Genomic DNA, 17,994 nt, shown 5'->3' on the forward strand with positions numbered 1-17,994 from the left:
AGTACATTACTTGAACTGTAAAATAACAACACGAAGAAGAAAACGAAACGGAAATTACGGCAGCTCCTTTTCCTGACCGAACTAGATAAACAAACAAAAGCAAGACATTATATTGCATATATTTGGGAACCAGAGATAGTGTTTATGCATTTTTATTTATAAATATGTCTGCCAGGAATAATCCATCCCCCTGAATCCCCAATAACGGAGGCTTAGAAGGGCTAGCATCCTACTGGCCAAGTTCGCTGGCAGGCTACGTCGCTAGCTAAGTGTTTAGCTCGACATGTTTATTTTAGTGCTGAGACGAAGGAGCGCGACATGATGGCACGAAACTGTCGCAGTGTCAGCAAGTAGCTACACGCATCTCACTTGAAGGTAAGATTTGTGTCTTTAATTAGATTATGAAACTAAATGAAAAGAAGTAAAGTCTAAAAATATTGTAGCTTACCACAAGTTGTTTGGATCTCAGCAGTGCTGCGGTGCACGGTTGCATAAAACATGTGCAGAGTACCGTTAACTCACCCTTAACCTCAGGAGCTCTGCATTGCTCAGAATAGTTGCCATTTACTAACTATTGCACACGCTGCTAATTTGATCACACGCATTGTTTTTTGTGGATCTTTTCCTCGATCAACTGTTCAGATATCGCTGTATGTTCACGGGGTGTAGAGTTGGAGCCAAACTTGACGATAATAAACTTATTATTATCACTTTCTCCACTAAAGATCGGAAGGCTGTGGGACGCAGGTATAAAACCTGGCTTAAGTTTTAACCAGAACTGCACTCCGTAAGAACTCCACATCGCCACCACCATGGCGTGGGCTCTGAAGTTACCTCTCACGGATGAAGTGATCGAGTCCGGACTGGTCCAGGACTTTGATGCCAGTCTCTCGGGCATTGGCCAGGAGCTTGGTGCTGGGGCATACAGCATGAGGTACAGTACAAGTTTTAAACGGGTTGAATCTTCTGTCTTAAGTGCACTGCTGTTGTTGCTACCGAAACATGCCATCTGATTTGTGACTGCATTGTATGTACCATATGTTCTATATTTGTTTTATTTGGGGACATAATGATTGATATAAACAGTGACGGTAAGGGTGCTCTCACAGGGATGCCTCCTTCAGTTGTCACTTTCTAAAGTTAGTGAAACTGTATTACCTGCTTAAGCTTAAGTGTTGGCAGTGTGTGTTTTCACTTGTCCCAGAACTTTTAACAGCGTGTGATTATATTATTATTGTGATGATACAATTATAGGAGTAATCGAATTGTTGATCAACAGAAAATTAATTTGCAACTAGGGTATTTTCTAATCTGTTGTTTCAGTTATTTTTCAGACAAAAATGCCCAAAATTCACTGGTTTCAGTTGCTCAAAACAGAACATTTGTTGCTTTTTATGTCTTAATAGTATAGTAAACCGAATTGATTTATAACTTTTTGCCAGACAAAACAAAGCGTTTGATGATATTACCTTGGTCTTTGGAAAACTGGGATGTGTGTTTTTTTGCTAATTCATTTACCAATCAAGTAGATTGATCAATTAATGGAAAAAATAAATTCAAGATTAATCAACAGTAAAAATAATGGTTAGATAGATTTTATGATCTCACTTTGTAGTCTGTCTCTCATGTTCTTTAGTATCAACAGTATTGTTCTATATCCGATCTCAAAACATTCACAGAACATGTTTTATTGTGTGACAGGTTGGGGATTTTTAATGAGGGTATTTGGTAGTTTTTAAAGACTTCTCTGTACAAATCAGCTTTATTAGTCTGCAGTGTTTCACATTTTCTCTAATTGTCTCACCAGTTTGCAGTCTGAGCAGAGAAATCTCTTCACATTTTGAATTTGTACATGAATATGTGAAGTCCTGTACTGAAAGATAGCAGAGGAGCAAATTAATTCCCACATACAAATGAATTTCAATGCATTACACTGCTTGGTGACAGTCAGATGAAGAATACTCTTTGATGAAATGTGATTGAAGAATTAGACTTTTCCTATCAATGATGCAACCAAGTTCTGAATCACTGAGGGTGAATATCTGCACACAGTTCTGTGGCGTTTAATTGGTGACGTCTTATTCAAGAGTTTAAAGTCCAGATAGATTTTTAAGATATTTCCGCTCAGTTTTTCATGATGGAAATTTTGTGAGATCCATTTAGGATTTGCTGACTCAAGCACTTGGCTCTGCTGGAGAAAGATCACTCTCTTTTGTGTCCTTTTCTGGCTGGTTAAGTGCTCTGTTATATGATACTGTACGAGCTGCAAAGTGCCTGCTTGTTCCCTGAAATTCTTTTGTTGAGAGGAGCAATGAGATACTGATTGGATACCTTGGTATTTAGTGACGTTGCCCAAATCACCACCATTATAATTAATAAACCGGAAAGCTGGCAAACACAATAACCTGCCATTCAGCCTCAAGTGTTTTCTGGTGATGGTAGATTGTGTTAGATTCTCAATATGATTTAACATTATTTTCATCATGAGATTGAAAATAATCAGTTCCAACAAGTAAATATGAATCGTTATTTTCTGTAGATTTGTTTTATGAAAAGGCAGTAATGGATGTGTCTCACAGTGAGGTGATCAGGCGTTGGCAGCTTTCTGACAGCTTTGTTCTTTTGTCTCTGTTCTCCAGCGATGTACTTGCCCTCCCCATCTTCAAGCAAGAGGAGTCCAACCTGCCTCCAGACTCTGAAAACAAGATCCTTCCCTTCCAGTATGTTCTGTGTGCAGCTACCTCGCCAGCCGTTAAACTGCATGATGAAACACTCACCTACCTCAACCAAGGTCAGCGTCCAGATCCCAGCCACAGTGTACTGTTTCAGCTTTGTGTAAATTTATTGAGATCTAAGTTAAAATCCACTGAAATTCAGTTCTTGCATTTTATTACCTGGATGACTGTAAATCTTCTGATATCTTGCATTAGAGGTGGAGAGAAACAATCACTGTGGTAATATATTATAGTATGGTCTACAAGGGTATGTTTTTGATAATGATTAATTTTAATTTTTGATATGATTTTGCATTATTGGAATTAGTATGACTACAATTGAGATATCAACTGTGGATGTTTGGTGTTTTGTGACAGCCTGGTAGGAACTGAGAGCCATTTATTTACTGTGCGGACTTGTCATTCCAGGGCAGTCCTATGAAATTAGAATGCTTGACAATCGGAAAATTGGGGAACTTCCGGAAATCACTGGTAAAATGGTGAAGGTAAGATTCTGACGTGACATTTCACACAAACATAACTGTATATTTGCACAGGTCAGTGTCTGCCATGTGAAACTAGTATTAAAGTGTTTGAATAGTATGTATATCTCCCTTATATCTCCCTTTGTAAAAAACGAATTTCTCTGAATTTCAGAGCATTATTCGCGTGGTGTTTCATGACCGACGACTTCAGTACACAGAGCACCAGCAGCTGGAAGGCTGGCGCTGGAACAGGCCCGGGGATCGCATCCTCGACCTCGGTGAGCACTGAATGAAACATGACTGTTCTACTTTAAGGTTCTAGACGTTCTGGTTCTTCTCTATTATGTGGGATTTGTGTGTGGAAACAATGTTCCTGTACAGCCTTGTGTGTATATTAACCCACCAAAAATTTTCATATAAAATCATCAATTCAGGATATTGATTGTTAAAGTGAATTAAAAACTCTTTTGATAACAGCCTGTTTTGCATTGATCCATTGCAGATATCCCCATGTCAGTCGGCATAATCGACCCCAGGGCTAACCCTACTCAGCTAAACACTGTGGAGTTCCTTTGGGACCCATCAAAAAGAACCTCAGTTTTTATCCAGGTAGCATGATGGACAACACTGTTGTTTCCCTGAATTACTTTCATTCATTAAAAGCAATGGCAGTAATCTCAGGCAGCACTTTGACATTATAGCGCTAAGCTTGTTAACATTTAGTGTACTAATCAATACTGTTTGGCAAAATAGCAAGTAAACTGAATGTTATTCTACAGGCAGTAATTACTAATGCAACAATTTTTGCAAATATTTATTGATTGATTGATTCCACAGACCTAAGTTTTTATTTTATGTCATCGTTCCCATATAGATTTTACTTTTATATCCCTTTTCTTTTTTTTTTTAGGTTCACTGCATCAGCACAGAATTCACCATGCGTAAACACGGAGGAGAGAAGGGCGTGCCTTTCCGTATCCAGATCGACACGTTTAAAGAGAATGAGAGTGGAGAGTACACAGAACACCTCCACTCTGCCTCCTGCCAGGTCAAAGTCTTCAAGGTGAGCGGACCGACAAACATTTGTTGCTTTGGTCTCTGGTTGTGTTGTTCATGGTCACCACCTTAATGACCCCCCACATGACCTGTTTCAGCCCAAAGGTGCAGACAGAAAGCAGAAGACGGACAGGGAGAAGATGGAGAAGAGGGCACCACAGGAAAAGGAAAAGTACCAGCCATCCTATGAAACTACAATCCTGACAGAGGTTAGCATATACTAACGGTCCAAAACCAAAGATGTTCACTTTATACTGATATTAAAGGGAGAAAAGCAACAAATCCTCACAAAGAAAAGCTTTAACCAGAGACTGTTTTCTTGAGAAACAACAAATGATGAATCCTTTATTGAAACAGTCGACGGTTAATGTTATGTCTGTCACCAAATTGATTAAACAGCTTGTCATTTTAGCGTAAATTCAGATTATTATGTAAAACTAGGAAATAACAGACTAAACTGTGTGGATAAAAGTATGGGGTAGCTGCAGCTTATAAATGGTTGCAGAATGAATGTATTTCTGAGGTTATTTAGATGCCACAGTAACAAAAGTGTTGGTCTTTTGCAGTGCTCTCCCTGGCCTGAGGCTACATACGTCAACAACTCTCCATCTCCTGGCTTTAACAGCACACACAATAGCTTCCCAGTTGCAGAAGGGTATGAGTGTTGCACAGTTTCTACCAATGCTTCACAATTGATGCTACTTGCAGCTTGTGTTCTGTGTGTAGTTAGCGAGGAGCACACGTGACGTGTAGATTGTTCTTAATGTAGATAACCATGAGACTTTGAGAATTCTTCTTGGATTCCAACATGGTTAAATTTTCCTTTTTTAGAAATGGATCACCAAACCACCAGCCGGAGCCTGTCGTTCAGGTAGTAGATGTAAGTACAAGTGTCTTTTCACTTTCTGGATTTACATTACTGTCTGACGGCCTCCTGCCTCACTGAACCACTGCATATTAATATTCACAGCTGGCATCTAGGTGTTAAACATCTGCCCTCCATTCAGCAACGCACTTTGAAAACATAAACAAAAATCAGCCTAACCTGTGTCATGGTGTGATTGAAAGCATTTTGATAGTGAAAATGAAAAATACAAGTTCATCTCCCCGTGAAGGCATGATACTGAAACTCTCTTCTGTGCATTACAGGAAATGATTCAATGCTTCTATGAAAAACCTGATGTAAGAATATTTAATTCCGCACTCACTGTATATTTAGGCAGCTGTGTAGCTGATATGTTATGCTTAGCCACATACACCCATTGAAAATGAAGGGAGGGGGAAGTAACTGAAGAAGAATTAATAAAGATGAATAAACCTCTGTGTAAATTAATTTGTTGCATATTTTTTACCCACTAATAAATTAACTTGAGGTTAAATAGGTTGAAAAGGTTAAATAGTCAATTTTAGGCTAATTTATGTCGAGAGTGCAATTACTGTGCTGCTCAGTTGATGCAGAATACCATTTCAGCTTCTGTCTTTAAAACAGACTTTTGGAAATTATTTGTTTCTGTCTATTTGTAAAACGTAGACTTTTGAAAAATCCCTATATTTTGAAGCAAAAGAATGAGGCCTCGGTCAAATCTAACATCTTTTATTTTTGGGTGTGTGTGTATACTTTCTTTTGATGTTGTGTTTGAGCTTAAGACATAGTGATGAAGTAGCCATAAAAAAACAAGCAGTAAGCTGACCTGACTTCTGTGAGCAAACTCTGAGTGAGATTGTTGCTGTTCTGTGTGTTGACCCACGTTCTGTCTTGTTTGGTTTTTTTTTTTTCTCAGAATTTGTTACCCACAGCAACACCACAGGATGCACAACAGTGGCTTCATAGAAACCGCTTCTCACCCTTCTGTCGGCTCTTCACTAACTTCTCAGGTAAAATGGCCCCTGCAGACAGAATTGTGGCAAATTATACAGATAACAACCATTTATTTTAGTGTAGTGTCACTTAGAGCTGCCCGTGCCACGGATGCCTAAAATACAGAGAAGAAATCTGTTGTATCTTAGTGGCTGCAGGGTAACGTAGAGTGAAAAAAGAATCAAATTACCAAAAGTGTCCTTAAGCATTGCTGAAAAATCACTGCCAGCACCTTGAACTGTGGCCTGTAGCTGACCTTGTATGGTGACCTCTCTGAGGACAGGTCAAGCGAAAAGACTGTTCCTTTACAAGCAGCATTTGCTACACATATGAACTGTTGGATATCCCCAAAACAAAATTGTTGTGTATTTCAGGTTCACAGGTAGAGGGAGGGGTTTTAGGATTTTAAGCCAAGTCTTGTTTCTGTGTACCAGGGGCAGACCTGTTGAAGCTGACCAGGGAGGATGTCATTCAGATCTGTGGGCCAGCAGATGGTATAAGACTCTTCAATGCACTAAAGGGACGGTGGGTCTTCTGTTATGTAATCCTACCTGAAAACATGTACTTTATCTAATTATATCAAGAAGAGGCTCCACACATTTCTGGATATTTTGTGATTTATTTATTTATTTATTTTTCTCTGTGTGGATGTTGTTTTTACAGTGTGGTACGTCCAAGGCTGACCATCTACGTTTGCCAGGAGTCTCAGCAGGCACGGGAACAGCAACCGAAACATGAAAACGGAGATGCTGCCGCCAACACTTTCTTTGGTGAGTCCATGTTTGTTTGTTCATGTTCATGTTTGTTTTAGAAAAGAGCAAAAAGTATTTGAATTCCACTACACTGATGGGCGCAGCTAGGAGGCATTGTTAGGCATGTCACAGTATCATTACAGTGTATTAACGACTATAAAACCGGTAATCCTCAAATACTATTTTTAAAGTTTTGGCAACATGCTTGGTGATATGCAGCCATTGCTGTAACAGTTGCTGTACTGTACGTCCCAGTCACCACTTGGCAAAGGAACCATGTTGCCAGTACTGAATCTATTTCTGCTGACATTTAAAGGAATAGTTTTGACATTTTGAGAATTACACCTATCTGCTGTCTTGCTAAGTTAATAAAAAGACCAGGCCTATACCCATGTCAGTGTGATATATTTGAATTGTGATGATAATTCCTGGAGCCCTGTTGTCACTGTGAGGTTGTCAGGGAACCAGCGGAGCTTAGTCACTGCACCTGCATAGATCTAGCCCTGCGTATAACTCCTGTGCAACCATAATTTGATGTTTTTACACTTAATAATAATAAAAATAATAATAATTATAAACAAAATATACAGCATGTTCATTGGTGAGCTTTAGGAGGTGCTGGTAGGTGGGTTTCGTTACGCTTTGATGCAGCAACGCTAGCCTTTTCCCATGTTAAGCTAACCGGCTGCTGGTTGTAGCTTCATATTTACTGTACAGACATGAGAGTTGAACTTTCATCTGACTCCCAGGAAGAAAGTGAATAAACATATTTTCCAAACGTTGGAACTATTTCTTGTAAGTTCAAGTGCATCTGAAGGCTGCTGCTCATGCCTACTCCTCCGTCAGGTATGTGAGGCATGTTGCTCTTGGTGTAGCTTTAAAAGTAAAAACGAATCCCTTGCTGTGTGCAAGAGGACAAAGTTTATTTTAATACACAAACTACAGCCGTACAGTGTTTGCAATAGTTACAATTTTCCCTAAAAACTATAGTGTAATCATGAAACATACTTGCATTTTAAGATTTTACTATGTTGTAGTGTCGGGAAAAAAAAAAAAAGAATAGTTTTGATCGTGCCTGCCTTTCTGTCTGGATGCAGTATATCACGCCATCTACCTGGAGGAGCTCACAGCTGCTGAGCTCACAGAGAAGATCGCTCAGCTCTTCAACATCTCACCCAGACAGATAAACCAGATCTTTAAACAGGGTCCCACTGGCATTCATGTGCTTGTCAGTGATGAGGTAAGCTCATGTTTTTTTTTTTTGAATTAAAGCTACACTTTCAAATCACAGATGAGACCAATGTGAAACCAGTTGTCATTACACGTGTTAGTAAACAGCTTTAGCTTGTGCCCCTCCCACATTAACATGAGCTCTCTTTTTAACAGATGATTCAGAACTTCCAGGATGAAGTATGTTTTGTTTTGGACACAATGAAAGGTATACGAGCAACATTAATAAATAATGATGATTTATTTCTTTCTATATTTGGCACAGAGCCTTGATGAGCTTTATCATTGCAAGTTTATTTTTAAAACCTTCTGCAATGTTTTCTTTTCCTTTTCTTTCCAGATGACACAAATGATGGCTACCACATCATCTTGAAGTGAATACTGGGCAGGAGAATAGTGTAGCCCTTCTTTAGACCCGATCCAGTCAGCCCCTCTAAAGCTTCACGCTCCTCGACGTTCTTGGAATATGTGGCGATGCCCCCAAAACACCTTGAGGCTGCAAGGAGGAACATGCGACTGAAGCACCTGGCCCTCTCCTCACTATACCTTATTGTCTTACTTTTGAGGGAGTGACTCTGTTACCACAGTGAAGTAACATTCTCCTTCTCGCCCTGCCGTTGCCTCCCTTAAATGGTTGCATTTTCCTCTGTCGCTTGTGTCTCATGAAAGGGGTTAGTGGCACTACAGCTGCTATCACTGTTTATTTGTTTGCTGAACATCTGGTGTGCCAAAGCCCTGTGCTTCAGAATCAACAGTTTGTTGTCTCTTTAAAAAAAACAAAAAAACAACCAAAAATAGAAAAAAAAAAAAAAAAGTTACCATAAAGAGAGACAGTTATATTGACAGTACTTGACTTTCAGACTGCAATGCAGCATGATTCCTCATATTCATGCTAGGTTGCCTCACAGGATCCACTTTATGCCAGTCTGCAGGAAACATGGTATAGCTAACACAATCACACAGTCACATGAAATAACCACAGGAGACATCGAAATCAGCAATCAGGACATGAAGGGAAAATGTTGGAGTCCAGCTGTGCTTCTGTAATTCCTTTGAAAGCTAAGAATCTCAGTCTTTCACTGGTTTGTAATGTTACGTTTGAGAGAGAAAAAAAAAGTTTTTCCAGGCTCCCAAACACTGTTAGGTCCTCGTAGTTAGTGTAGAGAGCATACTGACACTCGTGGTTGGTACTTATGAATCTTGAAAGATGATGAAACACTGTCTTTATTAGTGATCACACCAGCAAACTGTCTCTGGTCCATGTGCTTCCTATCCCTATCAGCTTGTTTAGCAACATCTCTGTGGCCATTTCCCAAGGTTTTGTTTCGTTATTTTTTTAAGTAGATCATTCTTTTAAGATGCTTTCATGAAGAATCATGCTTTATGTTGGAAGTTTTTTTAAATACTTTGTTTTTTCTTTTTTTAAACTTGCATCTCTTCATCATTGTTTTTTGAATGTTACCACCTCCAAATACTAATACATGTAATGGGTTGTTGGACACACCAGAGCTGCATGTGAAAAGATATGGTTAGTTTATGTTCAGTCCATTGTACTGCTTACATGAAATTGATAGCTTGTCATTTTAGATATCCATCTTTGCCCGCATCTCATCAGCATTATTAAAGTACTTACCCATGTACCGGTCGCCATCGGTTCTCATAATTTTTGTAAAAATAAAAATGTGTTTTTTGGGGTTTTTTGTAACTTTATCCTGTATGTTTTGTAAGTCCCTAAGAAAGTGTTCACAGGTGACAAATAATTTTATTAATATTTGACACACAGCTTTCTCTTTGTTTGACAGATGTGGAGTCTTACTACGAACATGGACAGTCATTTTGTTGCTATGGAAACTAGGTTTTGACAAGCCAATAATAATCATCAACATGTTAAGATGCAGGTTCATGTTAAATACCATCAGTGTCATGATACATGTCAAATTTGGCACATCTGTTTCTGCTCAACATGAACAAAGAAGCGAAAGAAGAAGGGGAAAAAAAATTCACTCCATTTCCCATCATGCTCCGGCGCAGGCATTCTTGTGATGTCACAATAAGTATATATACGGCTACAGGGAAGAATTTCTTCCTCCATTGTTACATTGTAACAAACGGGGCCGGGGCGAAACGGGGGAGAAAGGCGTCTTCTCTTTAAGAGAATTTGCAACATTTTGACGAACCGGCCCAATATTCGCGTTAAATACGAGAAGACAGCGAAGTAAGCCCGACCGACTGAACCCGCCCCGGTGAGAAAAAGGATAAACGAACACAGATGTCAGCGGATTTCTCCATTGCAAGCATTTCAAGCCTCACATCAGGAAGATAAGACATTCGGCTGTCTACATTATTCATGTTTGCTCCGAAAATGTTGGGAAATAAATCGCAGCTAATCATATGACGTCCCTCTTCCTGCCGTCTGTCCTTTAAATAGATAGGCATGCAACATTTAAATAAAACCAGCAGGTCTGATAGGCAGCTCCTGTTTTCTGCGTGATCTTTCACTGTGCAGAACAATGAGCATGGAGCCTAAGTAGCCTAATATAGTCAGATATAAGTGTCTCAAATTGACAATCACGCAGGCTCTTAGCCAGATCACTTTGGGTTAGCATTGCTCCACGGTTGCAGTCTGGATACTCGGTTCAGGGAAATCGGTTTTTGGCACAAAAAAAGCATCTCGCAGGGCGTTGAAAGATTGATGTGCAGCTCGTACTGGAAAGAGAAACGACCTACGAGTTGGTTGGAATAAGGGTCCCTGTTTCTGCCCCAGGTAAGAGGGTTTAGTATTTCATTAACCGGGCGGTTTGCCATTGTGTGTGTGTGTGTGTGTGTGTGTGTGTGTGTGTGTGTGTGTGTGTTTCAAAAATGAAGAGAGCTAGTATACTAGAGAGAGAGAGAGAGAGAGGGCCTTTGCCTGTCAGACTGATAACATCCAACCTCCCCCAACACAGTCTGGTCAGTTGCTGCATGCACACAGTTAAACAAATACCTCATCCACACCTCATATGTCCCTGAAGGGAAATACACTACCAAGTCACAGTTGTCTTTAAACACACTGAGGCCTTCCACAATCCAACTAAGTCCTTAAAGGAACAGGAGGGTGACTTTGATTTTCTTAAGAGAAATGAGCTTACTATCAAAATTCAGCCTCAGCTCTATTTGCTCTATTTATATTTGAGTCCCAGTTGGAAAAATGGTTCACATCAGTATCTGCACTGAACCTTTAAGAAACTGCACTTGTTTGTCACAGCCTTTTAAGGGGTTAAATATAGTTGAGAACCTCATTCCCAAATAGCACCATAAAGGAAAAATCCACATTAAAGCTGAATCTCTGAGAGTTTTCAGTGATTTTGCTCTGTAACATCACAATCACAGACAACTACAGCATCTCCCCGACCACCGAGACATGAGATGATTAATGACACAACTTGGCTTCTAATTTTTCTTTGACATATTCCATCAAATTTGAATAGTTTTTGAACAGAAAGTGTCTTCATCTCCCAGTAAAATCACTATGGCTGCAGCAGTTGTTTCATTATTCACTGTCCACAGAGCAGGATTTGTCTCGATGTGACATCATCTCTCAGTTTAGCCAAAGGACAAACTGCATTGTTCAGTATTACAGAAATGTTAAACATCGGTCCTATCTGTTTGAGAACTTAAAAACCTAAATGGATAATGGTTCATTTGGAATTGTCCCATTTGGGAATGATGATTTGATATGTTGCTGTCTGCATCATGTGACATGTTAACCCCCGGCCCAGGTAAAATGAGCCTTATACAGATGTGGAGTTGCATAATAAACTAGTAATTACCTTGGGACGTCTCCTATTCATACTGCAGTGGATGCTAATATGAGAAGCTTAAGGCACAGTTTTGGACATGGACACACTGTCATAATGAAATAGCATCATGCATATTCATTTATTTGGATTGACTCTTGAAAATACTAAACTTTGTGAGATGCAGTTTGAACACAGACTTATAGGGCAGAACATGATATAACATAAGACATACATTCATCTGTTTCCATTCACCTTGTTTGACCTCTCCTGCTGATGTGATTGATGAGCTACAGCTTTCATATTCACTTATATTGACCCCCCCCCCACCTGCACTGTTTATAGCAGACTTAAGAGGAAAAACAAAAGGGATGTGAAGCCGTAGAGATCATTTGCTTCAAGGCTGTGCACATAAATCGTGCTTGCCTAGTTGCCATGGCGACGTTTCTAGACTTGATGATTTCAAAGTAGGATTTCATGTGAGATGGGGGGGAGCGGGAGGGGGGGGGGCAGAGAGAGGAAATGATGGAGCTGGAATACAGATGAAAGGAGACAGGACCAAACAGCTGATGTCACCTCTTGGTTTCGGTGTTAGTGTTGATAATGGAACAGTTTGACACAAATTATCCAGCTCTCTGATTGACAAGAACATTTTGTCTCTAAGGTAGTAAATAAACATTACACAGTGCTACAGACGTTATCCTCTCTGCCTGTTTCCTGATGCGGAGTTTGTTCTGTGTGGCTCGATGTGTGCTGCTCTCTGCCCTCAGACACCGAGTTTCCATGGAGGCAGGTTCGTCCCTCAGCCTCAAACGAAGATATGAAGAGGTGGACAACAGCTCTCCATTCTCTACACCTAAGGACTCTGACGATGACATCTCCAGCAGTGACAGCGCGGACAGCTGTGACAGCCTCAACCCCCCCTCCAGCACTGCATTTACCCGTAAGGAACAACAGAAGACACACATTAAAGGCAATACACTCTAAAACCCCACTCAAAACAGTTCATTAGAAAAAGCACTTTCAGTCATTACTCATGTATAACGTTGCACTCCGAATCTCTCCTCTTCTTTCCCACCTCAGCCACCTCCATCCTCAGACAGCACAAGCCGTCACCGGGGGGGAAGCGGGTACGTTTTGATGTGGTGACGGTGTATTACTTCCCCCGGCGGCAGGGCTTCACCAGCGTGCCCAGCCAAGGGGGCAGCTCCCTGGGCATGGCCCGCCACCACTCCTCCATCAGACACTACACGCTGGGCGAGTTTGCACGTGAACAGGAAACCAGCCACCGGCACACTTTACGCCAGCACCTGCGCCAAGAGAAACTCAACGCCCGCAAGATGAAGGTAAATCCTGACTTTTTATCTAAGACTGTGGGATTCATCAGTGGATTATAGGGGGTGGAAGGTAAATAGGTAATAATTCTAAAATGTTATACACCCTTGATTGAGTAGAAAATGTTTTTTTGACTGAGCCCTTTGTCCTGTTTTACATGTCACTTAAATTTATACTTTAGGGTAGATTCATTTTTTATTCTCACATGAAAACAGATCATGTCTCCATTTGCAGTGGTGGAAAGTAACTCAAGTGCTTAACTTAAATAAAATTGTATGTTATGTTCTGTCCTGCATTTATCCTTTCCTCAGTTTAAGATTGGACATAATCCTAATCTTTTTTCGTGACACCTGACAAAAAAAGCAGTGTCTAGTTGGGTCCCCATGTCATGTTTCAGATGTGTATGAGCTGTTCACAGTTCCACCAAAGACTGAGTTCCCCTCTAAACGTCTCAGATGGTTTCGTTTTGTTAACTGTTTGAGGCCCAAAGAGGTGAAACTCTCCCATATTCATCTGAAAAATCCCAAAACATCATTGTACAAATGTGTGTAGCGCATTTGTTTATTCTCCATTCCATTTATTATGATGATGACCTCTCCGATTCATCTTATGATGCTTTAAAGCTTAAACTAGTGAAATGTATATGAAGCAGTTAAAACTAGCTCCATCTTGATGAGCTACAGCCATAAAATGCAACAGTATTAACAATCTAAAAATATACACGCAGAAGTATATGTAAATCACATATTCTTTTTACCATAATCCCTTGAAAAGTTTCCGTATGAATTAAGCCAAAGATAAATCTGTTTTTGAAGTATCAGTCTTAAGGATAATTACCAACCACTTGAACTTGAAATAGAGAATCAGTCTCTTATTGTCCACAGCTCACAGTTTCTGCACTATCTGTCCTCCACAGCTGACAAGGAACGGCACAGTGGAGTGCGCTCAGGCCGACCTGCTGACTCTGGAGGACGTCTCAGATGAGGACCTCGATGTGGACGGGGTGGAGGTGGACGACTGTTTCTTCCTTCAGCCGCTGCCTACAAAGCGGCGTCGAGCCCTCCTGCGAGCCTCTGGCATCGCCCGCATAGATGCGCGGGAGAAAGCTGAGCTCAGGGCTATCCGCCTCTCACGGGAGGAGTGTGGCTGTGACTGCCGTTTGTACTGTGACCCCCGACACTGCGGATGCAGCCAGGCTGGCATTAAGTGCCAGGTAATGATTGTTGGCCCGTCTGTGTGGATGTGCAGAAAGATGAGAGCCAGTGTGCAGTTTGATGAGACTGAGAATGAGTCAGTCTGCTCTGCTCAATAAAATGTGCGCCTGGCTTTTCATACTTAAATCATTTTTAATTTGAAGTCGAATGTGTAAGCATTTACTTTCCCATAGGCCTTTTTCACCGAAGACAGTGGATCTGTCTTAGTAGGAAAAGCACAGGTGCACATAATATAAAGCAAAAATAAAATGAATGATCGCTGAATTGATTTTAGCTGCTTCAGTCTCATGCTGCATGCTCATTGCTTACTGGGATAATGGAGCCGTCATAAATTAGGTTAGTAACTCCTGTCAAAATGTCAGCTTTAAAAAAGGCCTAGTCATTAAATTGTGAGCAAATATTTTTGTTGAATTATGGCGTGACGTGATTTAACTCTAAATCACAGTTTGATTCAGTGCCTGGGCCAGCATTGTTTATCCATGAAGAAAACATTCAGTTATTCCAGTGAGACTGTCCTTACTGTTTGAAAAGATGTAAACAGATCACTGCGTCACCTTAAACTGTGGTTGCATAGAGAAATGCTCATGCAGAACTTCGCTGCAGTTTTGCCAGGTTTACAGATTGCATGTGTTTTGAAAAGTTGGATGTTTTAGTCTAGTTTCCCGGACTTGAACATAGTCACGCTCTCTGTCTTCCATTTGTTGAAACCCAGTGTCTGCACTGTAGTTTCCAGTGTGGACACTCAGAAAGGCTCCACTTGAAGAGAAATACCTAAAGAACCAAGAGTGCAGAGAAGTCATCATGACAGATTTTCAGTATTTCAATAAGATGTAATATGTAAGACATCATTAATTCTTTTTTGTTTTACAAATTGTGAATATTATAATCAGGCATTTCCATATGATACTTCAGTTTTTTACTGATCAGTGCTGTGAAATTATTGGAATTTAAAATCAATGCACTGATACAGTTGATACAATGAATGAGTTATTACAACATAATTTTTTTATAGACATAATTTCTCTTATTTCAGTTCATTGAAATAAGGTAAATAAATAAAACTGCTAAAGCTTCAAGACAAGACAGATTTTTTTTTCAGATCAACATTAAAATGATTTTATCTCTTTGTGCATGTGTTTATGTGCATCTGTATTGACAGTGAACGATCCTTATATTGATAAGAATTAGTAGCGTGTGTGAATGTGTATACATGTTGACTGTGAATTTCAAATAGAAATTAAATTATAACGAAACAAGTGTATTAAAACACTATTTAACATTTATTAACCAACATTAAAGGCTCAATGTGTTGTTGATGCTGGTCCATCTGTTATGTTATTTTCTGTTTTTTATTATAGACAGTATATGTGTTACATTTTCACCTGTGAGTTGAAAGTACACATCCGTCTCAACCTGACCTATTACACAGTAACCAGGTGTTGTCTTGGTCGCTCTGCTTTTTCTTTACTCGATCTCCTTGTCTCATCATATGCTGTGTCATCTGTCTAAGATGAACAACACTTATATAACTTACATAAGACTTATGCAAATGAGTCAGTTCTTCCTGTTGAAATAAAATAGAAAGTGAAATTGATTGTTACCTCTGCTTTCCTTCCCAGGTGGATCGAATGTCTTTCCCTTGTGGCTGCTCCAGAGACGGCTGCGGCAACGTAGCAGGTCGTATCGAGTTCAACCCTCTACGTGTGAGAACTCACTACCTGCACACCATCATGAAGCTGGACCTGGAGAAGAGGAGGATGCTCATCCAGGGGGCCGGGGACCAGTATGCTGAATCTGACCCGGTGTCCTCCCCCACTTCTACTTGCCCTACTTCTCCGGACCTGTCCTCTGTCACTGGCCTGGACTCTGAGCTAGAGGAGAGCGAGGTGCAGGCAGTCGTGGAGGTTCAGGATCTTCTGGCAGAGCAGGACATACTGGAGCGAGAGAACGAGACAGCTGTGTTGCATCTGCAGAGCGCAGAGGAGCAGGAGAGGAGGGAGAGGGAAGAAGCTGAAGGGGAGGCGGTGCAGCAGGAGCTGGGCACTGGAGGTCTCACAGAGCAGCCTCTCTGTCTTCTCCCGGGCGCTTTGGGAGGGGAGCTGCCCGAGCAGGCAGAGGTGCCAGGTGTGGAGCAGGTCCTGCTGCAGGGGCCATTCCCCACCGGGGCCACGGTGTTGTGCATCACTGACAACCAGGAGGAGAGCCCCTCTGACCTCCTTAGAGACTCCACTTCTCTGCTCTACTATCAGCTTAGTCCCATAGAGCCTGAAGCCTTTGAGACCCTGCCCAGAGCGGAGGAGGCTGAGCAGGAGGAGCGCTCGGTGAGAGAACAAGATGCAGGAGGAGGTGAGTGTGTGGAGGGGAAACAAGGAGGAGGAGGAGGAGGAAGAGGAGGAGGAAGAGGAGGAGGAGGAGGAGAGGAGTCGAAGAATGAAAAGCCTGAAAAGATCACCTGCAGGCAGAGTTTGGGCAAGTCTTTGACCAATGTGATTCTGTGCTCAGAGGAATGTGTGGCAGTAGTGGAGGAGAAGCCCTCGAGCTGTCAGCAGAGCCTCCCTGAAGAGCGGTGCCAAGGGGAGTCCTGCTCGGAGGAAGAAGCGAATCCACTGCCTCCTGAAGTTTAATTCTAGCTTCTCTGCAGATATTTTGCACAATAGCTTCATCTAAGATGAATAAATTACACATTTCACATTTATTACTGCTATCATCAAGGATGATTACAGGTTGCAATCTCTTGTAGTGACTGTCATTGAATTATGTGGAGAATGAGCTTGAGTATTACAGTACATGAGGGAGAGGGGAGATGCTGAAAGCACATACAGGTCACTCCCCAGGACTAATATGGGTGCAGTTACAAGGCAACATTGTACGTAATTCTGTTGGGGGGTGATGGATGCGGCCTTAATGGAAAAACATAACAACACTTGTGTGTAGGAGTCATTTGTGGATGAGAAGTACAGCAAGTAGTGCTTTGTTAATTCACAACACAGCAAACAGAAAACACAAATGTGTGAATGCTGACATAAGCCTTTTGTTCGGTGGTATATAAAGCTATCAACACTAACACAAATTGTTTTTGCAGTGCGCAAGGAGCCGGTGTGTTTAGCTACTCACTGGCTCAGTTTCCATTACAGTCTCCGTGCTGTAGTCAAGCCAAATGAAGGCCTCTGATAGTATCCTCCGCTGAAAAATAGACCTAATAATCCTGGAAATACTTGTTTTTGTGTACTGTATATGCATTTGCAATGTGCAAGACAGAGCCGACTCGAGGTTGCTGCTTTTTTTTTTTTTTTTTTTTTTTTTTTTTTTTTTTTTTGATCTGTATGCACATTGTGAACTTATGGGCGGTGAGTGTGGCTCTGCTGCACTGAGACATGAAGGTAAGGCAGCAGACTAGCACTGGCCTTAGTTGTTTGCTCTTGCTCACCTCGGGCTGCTCGTGCAAATGCAGTCGATTCGTCAAAAAAAAAAAAAAAAAAAAGGATTAAAAAAAAAGAAAGAATAGTTTACCTGTAGTTGCAATGCCTATGACATTATTTCTTTGAGTAATGTGTCTTTTGTGGATTAGATACTG

The 17,994-nt window shown here is 41.0% G+C and overlaps 2 protein-coding genes across 4 annotated transcripts; both read left to right on the plus strand.

Moving 5' to 3' along the window:
- The first annotated feature begins 54 nt into the window (after positions 1–54).
- On the plus strand, positions 55–8,915 carry tfcp2 (transcription factor CP2). 3 transcript variants are annotated; one of them, XM_022763130.1, is made up of 17 exons: positions 55–375; positions 726–934; positions 2,640–2,791; positions 3,144–3,220; positions 3,372–3,477; positions 3,702–3,808; positions 4,110–4,262; positions 4,354–4,464; positions 4,822–4,910; positions 5,087–5,135; positions 5,405–5,437; positions 6,037–6,130; positions 6,548–6,638; positions 6,777–6,883; positions 7,963–8,105; positions 8,252–8,303; positions 8,436–8,915. In XM_022763130.1, the coding sequence occupies exons 2-17, from the start codon at positions 813–815 to the stop codon at positions 8,471–8,473; spliced, it is 1,524 nt and encodes a 507-aa protein (XP_022618851.1). In that variant the 5' UTR covers positions 55–375; positions 726–812; the 3' UTR covers positions 8,474–8,915. The 3 variants fall into 3 exon arrangements, with proteins under 3 accessions (XP_022618851.1, XP_022618852.1, XP_022618853.1); XM_022763131.1 differs by lacking the exon at positions 5,405–5,437; XM_022763132.1 differs by lacking the exon at positions 5,405–5,437 and having other exon boundaries at positions 5,087–5,126.
- Positions 8,916–12,640: 3,725 nt separating this feature from the next.
- Positions 12,641–17,044, plus strand: csrnp2 (cysteine and serine rich nuclear protein 2). The gene is made up of 5 exons (XM_022763063.1): positions 12,641–12,814; positions 12,955–13,217; positions 14,123–14,419; positions 16,040–16,766; positions 16,923–17,044. The coding sequence occupies exons 1-5, from the start codon at positions 12,655–12,657 to the stop codon at positions 17,042–17,044; spliced, it is 1,569 nt and encodes a 522-aa protein (XP_022618784.1). The 5' UTR covers positions 12,641–12,654.
- Positions 17,045–17,994: the final 950 nt, after the last annotated feature.

This window comes from Seriola dumerili, unplaced genomic scaffold (assembly GCF_002260705.1).
Source record: "Seriola dumerili isolate Sdu_G_001 unplaced genomic scaffold, Sdu_1.0 BDQW01000468.1, whole genome shotgun sequence".
NCBI lineage: Eukaryota > Metazoa > Chordata > Actinopteri > Carangiformes > Carangidae > Seriola > Seriola dumerili.

Bases quoted from the DNA above. Each gene is read 5' to 3' on its own strand.
- tfcp2 (XM_022763130.1), top strand. From the start codon at position 813: ATGGCGTGGGCTCTGAAGTTACCTCTCACGGATGAAGTGATCGAGTCC. The intron at 6,131-6,547 runs GTAAAATGGCCC...TCTGTGTACCAG, and splicing joins GCTCTTCACTAACTTCTCAG to GGGCAGACCTGTTGAAGCTG. The intron at 8,304-8,435 runs GTATACGAGCAA...TTTTCTTTCCAG, and splicing joins TGTTTTGGACACAATGAAAG to ATGACACAAATGATGGCTAC.
- csrnp2 (XM_022763063.1), top strand. From the start codon at position 12,655: ATGGAGGCAGGTTCGTCCCTCAGCCTCAAACGAAGATATGAAGAGGTG. The intron at 12,815-12,954 runs GTAAGGAACAAC...TTCCCACCTCAG, and splicing joins CTCCAGCACTGCATTTACCC to CCACCTCCATCCTCAGACAG. The intron at 13,218-14,122 runs GTAAATCCTGAC...TGTCCTCCACAG, and splicing joins TCAACGCCCGCAAGATGAAG to CTGACAAGGAACGGCACAGT.